General features: G+C 34.3%; 1 protein-coding gene across 5 annotated transcripts in view; it reads left to right on the top strand.

Annotated features, from left to right (window-relative positions):
• Positions 1-18,918, top strand: part of RBM26 (RNA binding motif protein 26) — a 69,000-nt gene that overhangs the window by 20,361 nt on the left and 29,721 nt on the right. For 2 of the 5 annotated variants that reach the window (XM_080917139.1, XM_080917138.1), the window contains exons 4-14: positions 4,783-4,871; positions 6,093-6,310; positions 7,161-7,421; positions 8,170-8,409; positions 8,820-8,990; positions 9,325-9,480; positions 11,879-11,990; positions 12,986-13,145; positions 14,370-14,534; positions 15,115-15,246; positions 16,420-16,491. In XM_080917139.1, coding sequence (XP_080773265.1) covers positions 4,783-4,871; positions 6,093-6,310; positions 7,161-7,421; positions 8,170-8,409; positions 8,820-8,990; positions 9,325-9,480; positions 11,879-11,990; positions 12,986-13,145; positions 14,370-14,534; positions 15,115-15,246; positions 16,420-16,491 — 1,776 coding nt within the window. The remainder of the gene's footprint in view (positions 1-4,782; positions 4,872-6,092; positions 6,311-7,160; positions 7,422-8,169; positions 8,410-8,819; positions 8,991-9,324; positions 9,481-11,878; positions 11,991-12,985; positions 13,146-14,369; positions 14,535-15,114; positions 15,247-16,419; positions 16,492-18,918) is intronic. The other 3 variants (XM_080917142.1, XM_080917141.1, XM_080917140.1) reach the window with 3 other exon arrangements.

Below are 18,918 nucleotides of genomic sequence, written 5' to 3'. Positions count from 1 at the left end.
GTACTTATTGAACTCAGAATTTAGTTATAATCATGGCTATGATTTATTCATGCAAAAGAATAAAAAAGTTAACAAAGAAAAATGGTTTAAGAGAGGAAATCTGGTAGAAAACAAGTGTATATGTCTAGATTCAGTGGGGTCATATGGAATGTGCTTAATTCCCCTGAAGTGAGTTGTGGCAGCAATGTGTGTTTTAAGGAATTACTTAGAAACTTGGTTGCTGTGGGCCAGCCCTGGCAGTTCTTTACTGTTCGGTTCTTCTTGAGGCAGCGGAGGGGGAAGAGCATTGGCCAGGGTAAAACGAGGTATTTTTTAGGGTTGTTGTGTAATAAAATGTTTACCTATCTTAAGTCTAAGTCACATTGTTTCAGTAGCTGACCTGTCTTCAGAGTTCTTCTGAGGCAAAAAACTGTCTAGCGTCTCATCATAAAACAGCATGGGATTAAGTAAAGGGGGATCATGGTCGTTTTTTAAAAAAGGGGTATAAGGACTTTTTTCTCTCTTTGCCCTCACCACTTAATACCTCTTTCAAAATACAGGATCACATGGTGAAAGGCCCACAAGTTTATACATAAATTCAAACCATAAATTGAATGAGAAGTTTACAACAGAGAATGTTTACATGCATATCCATTAGGAGTAATTATCTGACTAAACATTCATCATCTGTCACCAGCTTCTCCAGGTTCATGGAGAGTCAAAAACCATAACTTTGGTGACTAAGTCAAGTTTTGTATAGATAAACCCAGTCAATGTTTTATCTTCTGTTCTTGCACCTCTAGTAAATCGTAACTTCCCTTTGGTTAATGGTTTTACAACCTCTTGGAATGTACTCTGAGTTGGCAAAATGCCTGCTTACTATCCCAGAAACAATTAACTATTGACACTTGAAGACTGGAGGAGTTTTCATTGCATTTTGGATTATCAGAGAGAACTTAATAGCAGTTCCAATATAAATGAGCTTAATAATTACTAATTTAATTTTAGGAATTCTTATAGGATTATCATTAAGAGATAAGTCATCTATTTGTCTATATAGCATCACCACAAGACAGTACATCTTCATTGTTTTACAGAGATCTGCTCAAAAGGATAGGCTAATACCTACTGATTGTTAAATGTATTTAATAACAGGAAAAGCATATTAATAGCATGAACCTTTCCTAAAATGAAATTCTCCTGGGCTTTGCCTATAGGAGCAAATTCATTGTAGATTTTAATCCAAGGCAGACCTCTCTCAGGAAGATAACCTGTTAAGTTTTTAGCTTTTCTCTGGTGGCTCCTGACAGTTGGTGCTCCCTTTTTTTGTATTAAAAAAATAAAGATTATTTCATTCTGTTTAAGGGTGTTTTGCCTGGGTGTTTATGCATCATTTGTGTGCCTAGTGAACATAAGCTGAAAGAGTCTCAGATTGCCTAGAACTGCAGGTACAGATGTTTGCGAGCTATCATATAGGTGCTTGGAATTGAACCCAAGTTGACCTCTGGGAGAGCAGCAGTGCTCAGTTTTTATTTGGAGCAGAAATCTTCTATCTCATATAAAACAGAATTCCAGACTCCCAAAAAGCAAGTATTGGCATATACCAAAAATTTTCACAAACAAGTTCAGTGAGTTATTCTTATTGGGAAATGGGAACAACTATAGATACTGAGGTTTTCAGACGGTAGTTGAGGACCAATCTTATAAGTAGGCCCTTCTAAAGCTTAGGATTTTAACTGTTTTATATGCTGCCTCCGGACAGTAAATTTATTTGTATCTGTTTGTTAGATGTTTAATTAGACAGTATTTTTAAGTTAGTTACAAACAGGGATGTTCACAATGCAGTAGAAATAAATATACTTAAGAATGTTTGGAAGTAACCAACCAGACCTCCCAGAGCTCACTGAGACTAAACCGCCAACCAAAGAATACACATGGCAGGACCCATGGCTCCAGCTGCATAGGTAGCAGAGGATGACCTTGTCTGGCATCAGTAGGAGGAGAAGCTCTTGGTCCTGTGAAGGTTCGTTTCCTCAGTGTACGGGAATGCCAGGGTATTGAGGTGGGAGTGGGTAGGTGGGAAGGGGCCTCATAGAAACAGGGGGAGAGGATATGGGGGGGGAACAGGGATGGGGGATAACATTTGAAATGTAAATACATAAACTATCCAGTAAAAAAAGTATATATAAAAAAGAATGTTTGGACATTTTAAATTTTATTTTATAATCTATTTACATTTGCTTAATAACCTTAATAATTTGGATTTTTCTCAGTTTGTTAAAAATCAAGGTGACTGAGGACAGTTGTGCCAGTAAAGACAATTGCTGGCCTTCACACTATAATATATATACATTTTCAGCTACTTTTAGTTTAAATGAATCTTGGATTTGATTTTCTTTAGACACGGAGTGTGTATTCTAGCTCAATTGGAATTTGAAATGTAGACTAGGTAGACCTCTAGCTTGCTGATAATTATTTTGGCTCTGCCTCCTCATGCAGGTGTATGTCACCAACACATGACCCAGCCTATCTTTTTAAAATTTTTATTATTTTTAATGCTATTCACACTTGTGTGTTTGTGTGTGAGTATTTGCAAGTTAGTGCCAGTGTTCAGGAAAAGATCTCCTGAAGTTACAGGTGGTCCTGAGCTGCCTGCCATAGTACTGGGAACCAGGCTCAGGTTCTCTGCAAGACCATATGTACTCTCAACCACGGAACTACTTCCTTCAGTCCCCCATAATACTAGAAAAGTTTTATATAGTTGTGAAATGGAAACGTTATAATGAGAACCAGTAAAATGTATATACAATTGGTATACTGCTTGGCACATGGCACTTTGTTAGTAAATGATAGTGCCATTACTGCTGGGAGGTTCTTGTACTATTGGAGAAGTGGATATAATTTTTTTCCTCCCTCCTAGTCTGTTCTCAGAGTATATAAGCAATACAGCTTATTGTATAATGTGTAATAATTATCAGAATTATTTTTTATCTATCTGAATGTGTATATATATTTTACACACATGCACACACCGTGCACTTCAGTTTTATATGCAGGAGAGGATCATTAAACACACTTGTATAACTTTTGTAAGACCTGGAAGTACAGTAGATACAATGTAAGGAGGATACCATTGTTCTACTGATCAGCACTTTGCCCATGTGGATGAGACATAAGATGATTAAAACTTTGCCTACTGGTAGAAGTGTGGGTTGCTTGCAGTTAATTTTGTGTATATATTTACTAAAATTAATATTTATAAATATTTACATACACACATACATATGGAAAGAGAGTGCATATGTGAGGGTGTGGTCAGGTAGCACCTATGGTGACATCCTGTGTCAGCTTCTGGAATATCTGAAGGTACAGGCATGTCACTATATCTAGCTTTGAAATTATATTTTAATTCTCAAAAACAGTTGGGTCAATTCTGGACCCTGTCCCAGTGCTGTTGATACCACACAGACTTAGTATCCTGTCTTTTACTAAAGTAGTCCTTTATTATCTTTTTTTTTTACAAGCTGTGGAAGGTTTTTGTAGTGAGCTTTTAGAATTATCAAAATGTCACACAGTGTGGAAATACTAAAAGTTTCTTTTTGGGCATGTATTATGGAATGTTGTGAACCCCCCTCCCTCGTGTGTGTGTCTAATATGTTGCTGTATATGTTTGTAGGATGGAATGTTAACAACGTGTTTGCTTGAAAGAATATATTGTGGCAAATAGAAGGGGGAAATGCACCAGGAGATCTGGATATCCTCTGGTTTATGATACCAACCCTTGAAATTGAGGAAGAAGGGTTTTAGTCCAAGTCCTAAATAAAACTGCATCAGATAGATCTTTGTTAGGTTTTCTATGGAGTGAAAGGGAATTTGAAGTGGGTATGAAGAGGAAAACAATTGATGGAGAGAGGGATTGTACAAATTGTTGAAAAAAGCATTTTTCCAAGTTAGGCTTTTTATAGGTTTCTATTTCATTAATTCATATGGTGTGTATTAACTGTCTGTGGGTTTGGTGGTTGTTGGTTTATTTATTTGTTTGTTTGTTTGCTTGTTTTTGGTAGATGCTGAAGGAAGGCTGAATAAATGTGGATATGTGTATTTATAGATTGTCTGCATTAGAATTTCTTCATGTTCTTACTTGAAATGCACAATCTTCAAAGCCCTGGCATATTTATAGTATCTATTAACAATATCTTAAATTTTTTAACTTCTAAATTATTTATAATGACATATTAATAACGTCCTATGGAATCAATATTGTGGAAAATATAATTTGGATATTGTAACTGACTAAATGCATATTCTTGTAATTGATTTCTAGTAGCTATAAAACATGAATAGAGGCCTCTGGGAAATGGTATATAGCTGACATGATGTTCTAAAAAGACAGAACTGTTTGATTTTGTATACCATTTTCTTGTGTATTTTTTTAATCACTTGATTAGTACTAATATGTTTTCTGTTCTATGATGTAAGACAAAATCCAGAAAACAGAAAGCGTGAATGTATATTAGAGTTTCAAAACAAGAAATAAAATTGGTTTTTATATGTAAAAACAAAGACATTTACTTAAAATAGCTTCTTCTCATTATTATTTAAAGTAAGGATTTATGACTTTATTATTCAGTTTAAGTTCACCAGTTATAACTAAAGGGTTATATTTGGCAGTGAGATTAGTTTTGCTTGAATATTTGTGATGATAAATTTGTGTCTATTATAAATTAAGCTTAATATTAACTGAAATAGTCATGTAACAGAGAATCATTGTTAATAAAGTTGTCCATTTTTTTTTTATATTAGCTCACAAAGGAGGAGGAGCGAGAGAAGAAGTTTTCCAGAAGGTTGAATCATAGTCCTCCCCAGTCAAGCTCCCGATACAGAGACAATAGGTAATTTATTGAAACATTCTTAAAGATTTTAGTTTTAATTATTTAGACTGACTATATTTTCCAAAGGAACAAATAATATTTACATTTGCTTTGTCCTTTTGGATTTTCAGGTTGGGGTAGGGGGAGACAGGACTTTGCCAGTTAGATAGCATATAACTTACGACAATTCCTGCCCCTGCCTCCTGAGTGCTAGGATCATATAGCAGGTACACCTCACCATTACACCAAGCTCTGCTATACTTTCATTTGCTAGGGAAGTAGAGCTAGGTCTTTTGTACCAAGAACATCTAGTTCTGATTTATATGCTGGGGGTGATATTTGGAACAGTGCTCTTTATATTAATCACTATTGTTGCTGCGTTTCCTAACTTCAGATATAGTGCTTCTTAGTGAGAAATTTTATTTTGGGCCTTTTTTTTTTATAACTTAACCACATACATTATTATATCATAGAGGATGATGTTTATATATAAGGACAAAGTGTTGGAGATTAGAGTTACCACTTCAAATAATGATTTTATAATCAATGTTTGGGGAGGAGGTGAGAGAAGAATGTCCATATTCAAGTCAGAAAAAGGTAATATAATTCAAGTAAGTTAGAGTATAATAGATATATGTACATGTTTATAAGTAAACACAGTATATGATAACAAGTAACAAGTGTATGATAGTAATAATAGAAATAGGGCTGGATATGGTGGCAACTGTTTTTAATCCGAGCACTCAGGAGGCAGAGGCAGAGTGCCAGCCTTAGCTACAGAGCAAGGCTATACAGTAAAACTCTGTCTCAAATAGTAACAATGCAATAATAAGCATGTTAACAACAAGGCAAATGTTAGGTTTTTGTTTTTTGAGGGTCTTTTGTTATTGTTGTTGGGGGCCTTGAAGTTTCCCTTTAGTGTGAGTATATTATTTTTCTCATTATGCTTTCAAAGTGTTCAGAGTATGATACAGATAATATAGGCAAATGTGATTGAATGTATAGACTATGTATGTATAGATGTCTGTATGTGTAGATATATAGTTGCATAGATATTGTACATGAGACTTAACTAAGAGATAAGTTTGATTTTCTTTTTAAAAGTATTTAGAATAGATATAAGTAAACTCAGAGGTTTTGGGTTTTGGAGTTGTCTGTTCTTATGATAGTAACACAACTTACATATTTGGGAGCTTTTACAGTTACTTCAGCATTATTTACTTCAATGTTATGATTTTTTAGAAGCCGTGATGAGAGGAAAAAAGATGATCGTTCTCGAAAAAGAGATTATGATCGAAACCCTCCTCGAAGAGATTCATACAGAGACCGGTATAATAGAAGGCGAGGGAGAAGTCGCAGTTACAGCAGGAGTCGAAGTCGGAGCTGGAGTAAAGAGAGACTTCGTGACAGGGATAGAGATAGAAGCAGGACGAGGAGCAGAAGCAGAACTCGAAGCAGGGGTTGGTAATCCCCGTGTTTGTGATTTGGTTGTATTTCTTAACTGGGAAAAATTTCTGTGTTACTTAATGTCTTTTATGTGTCTTATTATTTTTGAGAATCCCCTTTTTTCTTTCTTATGGAGACAGGTTCTCAATGTGTAACCTGGCTGTCCTAGCTATATACACCAGGGTATCCTCAGACATCCAGAGATTTGCACACTTTTGCTTCCTGAGTACTGGGATTAAAGACATGCTTCTCTTGACTTCTGTGAATGCTTTCTTTTAAAGATTTTATTTATTTTCAAGACATGGTCTCGCTATGTGGCTCTGGTTGCCCTGGAATTCACTATATAGTCCAATCCATCCACTGTTGCACAGCCAACATAACATAGGCCATACTACTGAAGTAAACTAACTCTCCTGTTCCTGCTGCAATTGGCAACAGTGGGGCCTCCTCCCAAGTCCTCTCTCTATGCTGGAGTGTTGACTTGCTTGATTTGCAGGCAGCCATATTGGCTGTGAGTTTTGTGAATGCGATGAACTTACCCTGTCCAGAAGACATTTTTCATTGGCTTCCTTTATTTTTGGCTCTTAATTTCCTTGAATTTTGACTCCTATAGTCTTTCTGCCTTCTCTTCCAATGTTCTTGTATCTTTTGGAGCAAGGCTGTGATATAACTTTCCCAGGGAGGACCGAGCACTTCACACTTAACTTTCTGCAATTTGATCAGTGAGTTATTAGGTGATTTTTAAAAGGAGAATGTTTGTGTAAAGTTTGGATTGTTTTCTATGCTTAGCAAAAACTATTGCTCTTATTAGATCTGAATTGTTTTTAAGAAATAGTTTTATATGTTATTTATATTTTATTGCAGAAAGGGACCTGGTGAAACCTAAATATGACCTGGATAGACCAGATCCATTAGAAAATAATTATACACCAGTCTCTTCAGTATCTAACATCTCATCTGGGCACTATCCTGTACCTACTCTGAGCAGCACCATTACTGTAATTGCTCCTACTCATCATGGTAATAACACTACTGAAAGCTGGTCTGAATTTCATGAAGACCAGGTAGATCACAACTCTTATGTAAGGCCACCAATGCCAAAGAAACGGTGTAGAGATTATGATGGTAAGTCACTTAACTGTTTTATAATGTATTTTCTTGTAATTTTGCCTAGTTTATTTTTTATGTATAAATTTTCTACAGATATATTTTGTACAAGTTTCTTCCTAAAATATTTGTTTAGATTGTGTAATTAATCATCAGGAGTTGACCTATGATATGGGAAAGATTACTCTGTGAATTCCATAATATCATCTTCCACTGCTATTAACAATTCAAATTGTGTTTATAATATTGTTGGATCAAAAAAGAGTTGATACCATCTGAGTTACTGATTCTGCCCACTTAAATATCATTGATTAAATCATTCTTTAGAAATCAGTGAGTGATTATTGAAATATATTTAGGACCCATGTAAGTTTTTTTTTTTTCAAAGAGAATCAAAGACATTTAAGGATTTACTATAAAAAATATTTTTAATATTGAAATTATAGTTGCAGTATGGTTTTAGTGTTATATGAGATAGTTAAGTAGTTAATGTATTATCTAATGAGGCATATTTGCCAAAAGTTTTATATATTTGTTATTTTACTTACTGAAGTATACATATTTAATTTTCTTTTTTATTGGGTGTGTTAAGAATATTAGTTGGTAATAACTTAATATAAGAATGAAGAAAGCTCTTGTAAAAATGTAAATTATATTTTTGCCCAGTACTACAAATAATCTTATTTTTAATATCATTTGTTAGCTTAGAGATAGTTTATATTTCCAGAGCCTTTTGCATTTATTTCTAATGGTACTTTACTTACAGAAAAGGGGTTTTGTATGAGAGGAGACATGTGTCCTTTTGATCATGGAAGTGACCCAGTGGTTGTAGAAGATGTGAATTTGCCAGGCATGCTGCCTTTCCCAGCACAGCCACCCGTTGTTGAAGGACCACCTCCTCCTGGGCTGCCTCCACCTCCTCCAATTCTTACTCCCCCACCTGTGAATCTTAGACCCCCTGTGCCACCTCCAGGTCCATTACCACCTAGTCTGCCACCTGTCACAGGTCAGAAGATAGATTTGTTTTCTATTGTTCATTATTTGTTCACCTATAGTGATTTTTTGAAATTAATAATTTCATACTCATTTTAAAAAACAATTTGTAAAGTAGGCCTTTACTTTACATGCCTGGTAGAAACCGAGTGTACTCCCATTTGCAATATCATGCATATGATTCAACCTTCAGTAAACTAGTTATTGTGGTTTGTGAAAGCCTGTGAATTATGATAATGATCACCCTGCTTTTAGTCCTTCATAGTTTATATCAAACCTGTTTTGTAATAGATTTAAAATAATATTTACTATAAAAAGCTAACTTACTTGTTAAGAGTTTGCTTTTTGTAGAAAACATGTTAGCTTGATAAAAGAATATCAGAGTTGAATGTATAATAATTTATTTCGTTTGTTTGCTTTCAGATGATATTTCTTATTCTTTGGTTTTGACAGGACCACCTCCTCCACTTCCTCCTTTGCAGCCATCTGGCATGGATGCGCCTCCCAACTCTGCAACCAGCTCTGTTCCTACTGTAGTAACAACTGGCATTCATCACCAGCCGCCTCCTGCTCCACCTTCTCTTTTCCCCACAGGTGCAGTTTTGGCCCCCTCTAAATTTCATAATGCAGTTTTAGAGCAAAGCTTTAAAAATACCTAGTGAGTTAAAAATAAGGCACAAATTTCTCACTAGAATTACACAGTGAAAGGAAGACTTGATCAGTTAATTAAATCACCCCATTAGGAGGAGATTTTGGAAGACTCTTGGTGTCATTTTTTGTTCGCTTGTTTTGTTTTTATAGAACTACTATATATTTAAAACATATTACTTGTATGTTGTTCATTAATAATAAATTATATTGTTTACTTTTCTATTATCAGTGTTTAAGAGTCACCAAATGGTTTTTTATAATTGTTGTTTAATTACAGTTTTTGTGTTACCAGATCCATATGATACAGATGGCTACAATCCTGAAGCCCCAAGCATAACAAACACTTCCAGACCTATGTATAGACACAGAGTCCATGCACAAAGGCCTAACTTGATAGGACTAACATCAGGGGACATGGATTTACCCCCCAGAGGTATTATGATCAATCTTTTCTTATTTTCACAAAAGCAGAATTGGGTGTAGTTTAGAAGTAGAATGTTTCCTTATCATGCACAAAGCCCTGGGTTGATCTTTATCAAAATAAATAACAGCAACCACAAAAACAAAACCAGAAGTAGGAGGAAAGCACTAAGAAAGGATAATTCAGGTCTTGCTAAACTTGATTATTTAGTCTATTTAGTCATGAGTACTATATTTATGAAATTCTCTGATATTATGTATTTCTTAGATAACTTGTTTGTTTCTTACAATTTTGTTATGTTTGTGATCTTACTAGTTCACCTAAAACTGGTAATCAACCTGTGGATCATGACCCTTTTAGCAAACTTCTCTCTCCAAAAATATTTATATTATAATTCATAAAAGTAAAAAACCCCTACAGTTATGTGGTAGCAACAAAATAATTTTAACTGATTAGGGATCACCACAACCTAGGGACACAGCATCAAGAAACCACTGATGAAAGTAATAATAGTCTTAAAGTCTGTCCTGTCGTAGATAATTAACTTATATAAGACTTAAGCTCTGTGTACAACTTTTTGTACTCTTGAGATTTTAAAATTTGACACATTTTTTAAGTAAAATGAAATAGGAGCTAGTAATTAACTCAACTTTTAAATTCTAGGAGAGACAGACTTTTTAGATAAATTGTTAAAAACTAAAGTTTTGACTGATTGATCCAGGCAGAAATTCTTTACTAGCATTAAATTATGGCTAGAGTTCCCATCAGTTTGAAACAGTGTAGCAGTTACATATACAGATTTTGATAAAAGGAGATAGAAAATTGTTAAAATATTACGAAGGTAGAAGTAGGTCTTTTATTCTTAATCATGCCATTTGAAACTATCTTGCTCCCAATGCTGTCTTTAGAGAGAGACTAGAAACATCAAGACTCTTGAATTGCATATAAATTACTAAATTTAGGATTACATAGTATTTGAGGTTTTGTTATTGTTATATATTGGAATGTGTCAGATTCTGAATTATCTTCCTTCTATATAGCATGTTGCGGTAGGGTGTGAGGAACATTTTAACTCAAAATTTATACCCTCTTTGCGGTATTACAGAATCTCTTCATATATATTTTTTCCAGTATATTTTTTAGTTCTCCCTAAGGTAATCTAATTATCATTGCTAGTAATAGGAAAAGAAGCTTTCTTTTGTAGTTTCTTCCATATATAAGACATATACATTGCTTATAATGGAAATGTAGCCCCTTAAGATTATAGTTGTCTGTAATGTTTATTCATTCTCTGAATTTCTCTCCCATACTGGTTAGTTTACAAAAACTTTCTTTGGGTCACTTTAGCAGTTAGGAAAAAAAAATACTTATTTTTAGTTATGCATTTCTGTGTATATATGAGTAATGTGTGTGAGTAGAGGTGTCCAAGTAGTCAAGTAGGTCCTCTGGTGCTAGAGTTAATGGGAGGTTGTGAGTTGCCTGAAGTAGGTACTGGATACTGAACTCTAATAGCTGAGATACCTGTCCACCCCAACATTTTAAGTCTTATCAGTATTCCCTGCGTTTACTTGGTGACTACCACTTCACTCATGCTTTGCTTTTTTGGATTGGCAGAAATGTGTTCTGCTACTGTATAATATTTCTAAACCCAGTCCAGTGTCAGACTGATTTCTAGTTATGATTGAGAGAAGGAAGAGAGATCAAATCCTTTGTATGTAAATTTTACCACATAACTGTTTTCATTATAGCAATCTCAGCTCTTTGTGAATGTTGCAAGAAGTGCTTCCTATAGAGAGATAAATGTGCACTTACTTAGAAGTATGAATGTCTTTTCTTATAGCATCTTTATTGTGTAATAATTATTTTAATACCATTTAGATACATTGTGTATATTTTTTGTGTGATAGGTTGGACATTTATTTTACCTATTAACTTTGCTTTTAATTTATTAGCTGATTTAGGAACCCTCTTGAATGGTGAATGTCAGGTCCCTCTTCAGTCTTCTTTTCATCCCTTTTTGTTTTCAGTCCATTTTTTAGGTTTCAAATTTCTTGTTCTAGACTATGATAGATGTGCAAAAAGCTACAGTGTAAATTATGTAATTATACATTCTGGTAACTTGAATGTAGCATTAGTTTATCATGGGATATTACTTGATAATTAGACTATATTATCACATAGTAATTTGGCTTGAGAAATTCATTGAGTCTTAGAGTTAAGTGTGAAAAAAAAAAACCACATCTGAAAAAGACTAAAATTCCCCTGGACTCTGTATTTGAATATCTATTTAGTCCTTTCGCCTATAAGATCTATTTATTTGATAGAAAACCTATATATTTTCATAGGAATTTAAAGAAGTAACTGAGATAAACACTAAATATTAATGTACACTTTCTTTCGTTTGACACAGAAAAGCCTCCTAATAAAAGCAGTATGAGGATAGTAGTCGATTCAGAATCAAGGAAAAGAACTATTGGACCTGGGGAATCTGGAGTTTCTGCAAAGAAGACATGGTTTGATAAGTAAGTTGACAGGGCCTCTTGAAGATTTCTGTAGTTCAATGATTATTACTATATTTTTAGATTAGAGATTATGTAATTTCTTCTCTTAAAGTTATGCTGATCTGTAGACTCTTCTCAGTTACAGTCTTGTTTGTTTTCCAGAAATCTATGAGCTTGCTTTGGCACTACAAAGCTGTTTTCTTATAAAAGTGGTGTTATGGAGGACACAGCTTTGCCACTTTCTACTTCCACCTCTAAAACCAGCAACCTTTTATTGTGTTTGATGTGTTGCTGAATACAGGATAGTTATGAGCCCTGCATCAATAGGAGTAAATCATGTAGACGATCTGGATGGAGACTTTGTGGGTCCTTCCTGTTAAGAATTGCACAGGGTCTTTCCTAGGTAGAGAGTCCAAAGGGACATTGAATTGGTCAGGAAGAACTTTATGAAATCAGAATATGACAGTATGTTTATACATTGTCATGTATGAAGGAAAGTTAGGGCTACTCTGAATAGTTTAGAAAGAGTAGTTTCTACACTATGTAGTATGATTAAATTTGTGATTTAAAGTTGGAAAGGGCGAATTCACTGAATCAGAGGTATTTTTCTCATATACCAAAAATATTATATGTATTTCTAATAATTTTATCTCTCTGGCTGGGAGGTGGTTGGCTTATACCTTTAATCCCAGCACTGGGGAGGCAGAGGCAGGTAGATCACTGAGTTCAAGGCCAACATGATCTTCATAGTGAGTTCTGGGATAGCTAGAGAGCTACATAGACAATTTCTGTCTCGAAAAAGAAGAAACAAACAAAGCAAACAAAAAGAATCCCCAAACTGATAACAGTTCAGATATCATTTTTATATTAATAAGTAAAGTTAATGAAAGACTTAAAATGAAATCCAGTAAGCTGATTTCCAAGATAAAACAAGATTTTTAAAATGTTACTTATTCCTTTGTAATAGTTAGGATCAGTTTTATAAATATATTGATCAACTTGGTTTTTGCTTACAGACCAAATTTTAATAGGACAAACAGCCCGGGTTTCCAGAAGAAGGTTCAATTTGGAAATGAAAATACTAAACTTGAACTTAGGAAAGTTCCTCCAGAACTAAATAATATCAGCAAACTCAATGAACATTTTAGTCGATTTGGAACATTGGTTAACTTACAGGTAAGAGCTTTGGAATAATATTGTCAGTAATTAACTTGAGAAAATGTTTATAGAAAAATAAAAATTTATTCAAATTTTAAGATGGACTTTGCATTAGTATTGTATCTGTTACTATAATAAAATACCTGAAGAGGGCTAACTTATACAAGAAAAGAGATACTAACAATGAACTGATGCTGTTTGTTTGCTACTTACTGGTGGGTAGAGATGAACTCCGTGGTCAGACTGACTCCTAAACAGTTTTCTCTTGGGCTGGAGAGATGGCTCAGCAGTTAGGAGCACTGGCTGCTCTTTCAGAGGTCCTGAGTTCAGTTCCCAGCAACCACATGGTGGCTCACAACCATCTGTAATGGGATCAGATGCCCTCTTCTGGTATGTCTGAAGATAGTGACAGTGTACCCACATACATGAAATAAATAAATATTAAACAAACAAAGCAGGTTTCTCTCATTGGAGCTCAGAGTCCCATGAGAACTTGTGTCTTATTTAGGGTTATTGTTGCTGAAATACCTCAAGGAAATTGTTTCATCACCAAAGGAAGTCAGGACAGGAATCTGGAAGCAGGAACTGATGCAGAGGCCATGAAGGGTGCTGCTTGTGGGGTTGCTGCTGGACTCGTTCCTCCATGGCTTGCTCAACCTGCTTTCTTATAGAACTCAGAACCACCAACCCAGGCATGGGACCACCCACAATGGGCTAGGACCCTTTCCCATCAGCCACTACTTAAAAAGATGTCCTATAGGTTTGAGCACAGCCAGATCTTATGGAGATATTTTAAGTTGACATAAAACCACCTAGCATAACTTTACCTCTAAATGATCTCATAATCTACCACTCATCCTCTGTTTTTAAAAAAGTCACACTACTTACCAACACTGCTGGCACAGATAACTTGCTTTGTCCTGTCTTTCTCTGTTCTGTAACACTTAAAAATTTCAAGAAACTGCTTTTACATTGAAACCTAAATGAGTGTTTTCAGGCCATGGTTACTTAGATCTGGCCCCAGAATAAACTTTTTCCTTATTCCATTAATTAAATAAGCAAACAGGCAAAATACAAAGAACTTTCTCAGGTTCTTGGAGATACTGTGAAAATGACAAGATTGGCATTTTGTACAAATAACAAAAGTGTCAGGAGCTTGAGTATGAGGTCATACTTGAAGGACTCAGATCTTAAGAAGCTGACTATAAAGTTGTAAACTGTTCTCAATATGTTAAATCTTAGGTTGCCTACAATGGTGATCCTGAAGGAGCCCTTATCCAATTTGCAACGTATGAAGAAGCAAAGAAAGCAATCTCAAGTACAGAAGCAGTATTAAATAATCGCTTTATTAAGGTTTATTGGCACAGAGAAGGAACTACTCAACAGTTACAAACTAATTCACCAAAGGTAAGAGAAAAATTTATGTGAAGTCTAATGTTTCTTGGTGTCGTTTGCTAGTATTAAAACAGGCTTATGAGCCATGTGACACTTGACTTTACTACTGTTAATCACAGAGGCTGGAGAAAGTTACTACTCTTAACTATTTTTTTATTAGCTTGTGAGGTTAATCTTAGTTTAGGGAATTATAAGATGGTATGTGTAAAGTATCTAGAACAACAGTTACTGAGAAGTAATCACCTATTAAGTGGTGGCTACATATTACATAAGATTACCACTACATAGTCCTTAGACAATGTTTTTTTCTTCCCTTCCTTCTGCTTTTTTCCCTAGAGAGAATACTAGCTGTTTTTGAGAGGTATTATAGGGTAGTCTGTTTTTTTATTGTTAAACAATGGTGAATTTAATTTTTTATACTTATAATTTATTTCTTGCAAAGAAAATTTAATACATTGAAAAAGTGAAACACTTGAGTTTGATTACAAATTGTATTTTACCTTTATATTGATAAAGGAGTATAAAGTCATCCTGGTTATGCTTCATATTCCTTTACTAATTAATTAGTTTTAATTTTTTCTTTTGTTTTGAGGTAATACAGCCTTTAGTTCAGCAGCCCATTTTACCTGTTGTGAAGCAGTCAGTCAAAGAGCGGCTGGGTCCTGTACCTTCAGGTACTGTTGAACCTGCAGAAGCCCAGAGTGCTACTTCAGAACCTCCCCAGGTAACCAGCAGCTTTTATCAGCAGCCCTGTCAAATAGGTTCTCCAATTAATTTTCCTTGGTAACTGGAATTATATTAATGTTCTACACAGAAATTTGGCATTTATATTTTTGTCTCTACCTATAAGTTAATTTTATCATAACATTGTCTTTTTTTAATCTTAAATTTATTTTCCTAGTTAATGCTCGTGAGAAAGACCTCTTTTTACTTTGGAGATGTATTTAAACAAATTTGCCTGAGAGTGAAGTTCAGTACACTAAATTTTATTTTTTTCTGTTATCTTTTTACTTAGAGTTGTATCTCCTGATAATTATGCAGTAGAGTGAACAGAGAACTTTTGAGAAGGGAAGACTTAAGCCATCAGGTTACACGTGCTTGATTGATGATATATCGTTTTAAGTACTCACTTGCCCTGCTTAGTACTTTGCATCACTTCCTATGGATTGGGATTCTCTTCTCCATATGTTGTTTCTTTCCACTTCCATACTTGATTGGCAGGTTCTTGTTTCTATACTCTCAGTCTCAAAAATATAGCTTTCCTTTTTCTCTAGACATTTCAAGGTATGCTGTGCAAAATTGGGTTAGGGTGTAGTAACCTACTTAGAGATGGATGCCATGTTAGCTTTTCAGGTCATTAATTCCTAATGGGTAGAATGAGGCAAGGAGATTCTCTATGAAGGTTCAGCATGCAAATTGTTGTACTGTTATTTTTAAATTATCATATCTAAATAATCAGTAATTATGATGTATTTGCTTACAAACATATTTTAGGATCTAGTGGTACTTAATTTTCAGCTTATGAAGCAGGCTTATATTTTAAATATTCAAGTCTACTTTAAAATGTGCAGTTTCTACTTGTTAATATAAAATTGCAACAAGGGACTTGAGGAACCTACTTGAGGATGGATTTTTACAGTGTAATTTTTTATAGTTAATATTAAAGACTTTTTGTTTTTCCACATGTATTTCCTTGTTATCCTTTGTTTTTCCTTTCCCCTTCCTCTTTTTCCTTGTTTCTCTACCCCCTCCCCCCTTTTTTAAGGCCCAGGTTTCTGTGGCTAGTATTACTGTGCTCAGACTCAATATATTTTAGTAGAATCAGGATGTTCAAAATCCCAACAGACCTAATATATGTTTGGGGAAACACTGAATATGTCCGTTTTAATTTTTTTAGAATGTAACTAAATTATCTGTGAAGGACAGGTTGGGTTTTGTATCAAAGCCATCTGTTTCAGCAACTGAAAAGGTAAGAATAGCATGATGTGTTTGTCTTGGCTTTATAAATGTTTTCCAGGTGGCATCTTCATTTTTTTTTTCTCATAGCTCCAAACTCCTGCTTTTTAATAGTATTGGTAGCTCCTTACCCCTACCTGTTTGCTGAAAAAGAAAAATCTTAGCCTAGCTTTTACATCAACATTTTAATACTTGCTTCTCTTATTTCCATGTGCTCCATTTTTTTTTTTGTTACTACATTTATTTTCTTTATAGACATTGTGCATTTTAGATTGAACTCTGGGAGTCTAATAGAAAGGACCATGAGCTAGGAATGTTATATGACTATGGTCTCCAGCTCTTTGTTACTAACTGCATGATAACTGGGCAGTGCACTTAACCTTCCTCAGTCTTTTTACTTACTGGTACACTGGTAAATAGAAGTATTTATTTTGCTTTATTTACTTATAAAAGTAGTTTGTAAATTGGAAGAATGATATAAATTATTTTATTATTGGCAGTTTAAATTTATTGCTGAGTTTTTCATATAAAGCTTTACAACACATCCTTTTTTTAAAATAAGGCGGTAAATTAAGATTGTTGAAGCTGTTTTTGGATCTTCTAAATAGATGTATGCTGTTTTCATGCTTAGGTGTTTGTGACTATTCAGGTAACATTTGTTTCTTCATTTGAATTATTTGAAACCTAGAATATTAGCAAAACACAAAAAAATTGGCATTTCTCTGGTTTCTAGTTCCTGTTCTTTCTAGACTGAAGATTACAGAGGAAATTTTTGTTGAAAGTGAATCAAGCATCTGGCTGATCTGCCATCATATATTTGTTCCTTAGAGTACAGTTCGGTATATTATTTACTTTGTTAAACTTTGGCATTGCTGGGAATTCAAATCTCAGTTTATATCAGACTTTCCTCTTGGGCATCTTAGTGCCAAAAATGAAGTATTTTCCACATAGAAGTTAATTTTAATTTCTAGACCTCACCACTAGGGGTGATTGTCAAGGTAAAGGAGCTGTACATTTATTTATTCACAGTCTACCACTTTGCTCTCTGCTTTCGGTTCTCTGACTCACATCAGCTAGTGTCTTCTTTTATTTTGTTGCCATTCTGTCAGTGCTATTTTAATGTTTGAAAATTTGAATTTATTGGCTACAATTACTTTGTTTCGTTCACAGTCTATATTCCCCCCACACTCCCAAAGTAGTTGCTGTTCTGTTACTTTGACTGTGCACTGTGTTTTTTCTATCTTGAGGAGTACCGTTTTGTGTATTGCCTTGTGTCTGTCTTACCTTCCAAGGTTTGTCTTGTTCTTTCACTTTCTTTTTAGCTCACTCTCTGTTACTATCTGTGTTAACCTTTCTGTCTAGCCCTAGTTTCTTTGTGGTGCTTCTCTTGGAGTATGTTTACCTTGTCAATTGAATGTCCTGGTGACAAGCATACCAGCTTTAGATACTAAGTTTACCATAGGATGTTTATTTGCTAAAGTATTTTAAATCACATATACACACATCCATTATCATTATGAAGAATTTATATGTGTGTGTGTGTGTGTGTGTGTGTGTGTGTGTATGTGTATAAATTTTCATAATGATATGTGTATTTGAAATTTTTTTTTAAATGGGAGATTATGTGGTAAAATTGAGCTACATTTCATTTAGAGACTTCAGGTTTTCATTTAGCCATTGGAGATGACATTGGACAAATTCCCTTTACTATAGAAGAGATGCTAATATCCTTTTGATTTTAAATTTTCCTTCGATGTACAGTCTTGGCAATGTAAAGCCAGAGATTGAGACAATATGTGAAGCTTTTTTAACCCCCTTTTAAATGGTTATTTATTTATTTATTTATTTTAGTACATACTCTTGAAGACTTTCTTGGTTTTTTTTTTTTTTTGTTGTTGTTGTTTTTGTTTTTTTTACTACAAGAAAAATTGACTTATCTAAAATACCAGCTACACTTTCTGGGAACTAGGGTTTGTAGCAAAAATTGATTATAGATTATAAATATTTTTCTTTAATATTTGTTTGAAATGTTTCTCTGTAAGAGTGTTGATTCCTTATATGTATGTGGAAGATCACAAAGTTGAACTTATAGAACAGAGTAAAATGATGGTTACCATGAACGAAGGGTGAGGAAGTTACGAAGATGGTCAGTGGTAAAATAATTTCAGAACAAAAGTACAGAATCGTAACCTCAATTAATAATCACGATTTTAAGTGTTCTTATAACCGAAATGGGAGGCAGTGCCAAGTATTGGGTCAATTTAGCCATTTTATCAGACAGACAGACAGACTCAGACACACATACACAGTAGCAAAGGTACGTTTTACTATTGGTTAAGTGATGTTTTTAAATAATATTCTTGAGAAGAGTCTTTAAAATACCTCACAAATAAATCTTTAAATCTCATTGTTCTCTCCAGAGTTCTCTAGTTGGCCTGAG

Source organism: Micromys minutus, assembly GCF_963924665.1.
Source record: "Micromys minutus genome assembly, chromosome: 5".
Taxonomy (NCBI): Eukaryota; Metazoa; Chordata; class Mammalia; order Rodentia; family Muridae; genus Micromys; species Micromys minutus.
This window is presented reverse-complemented; position numbering and strand designations above follow the sequence as displayed.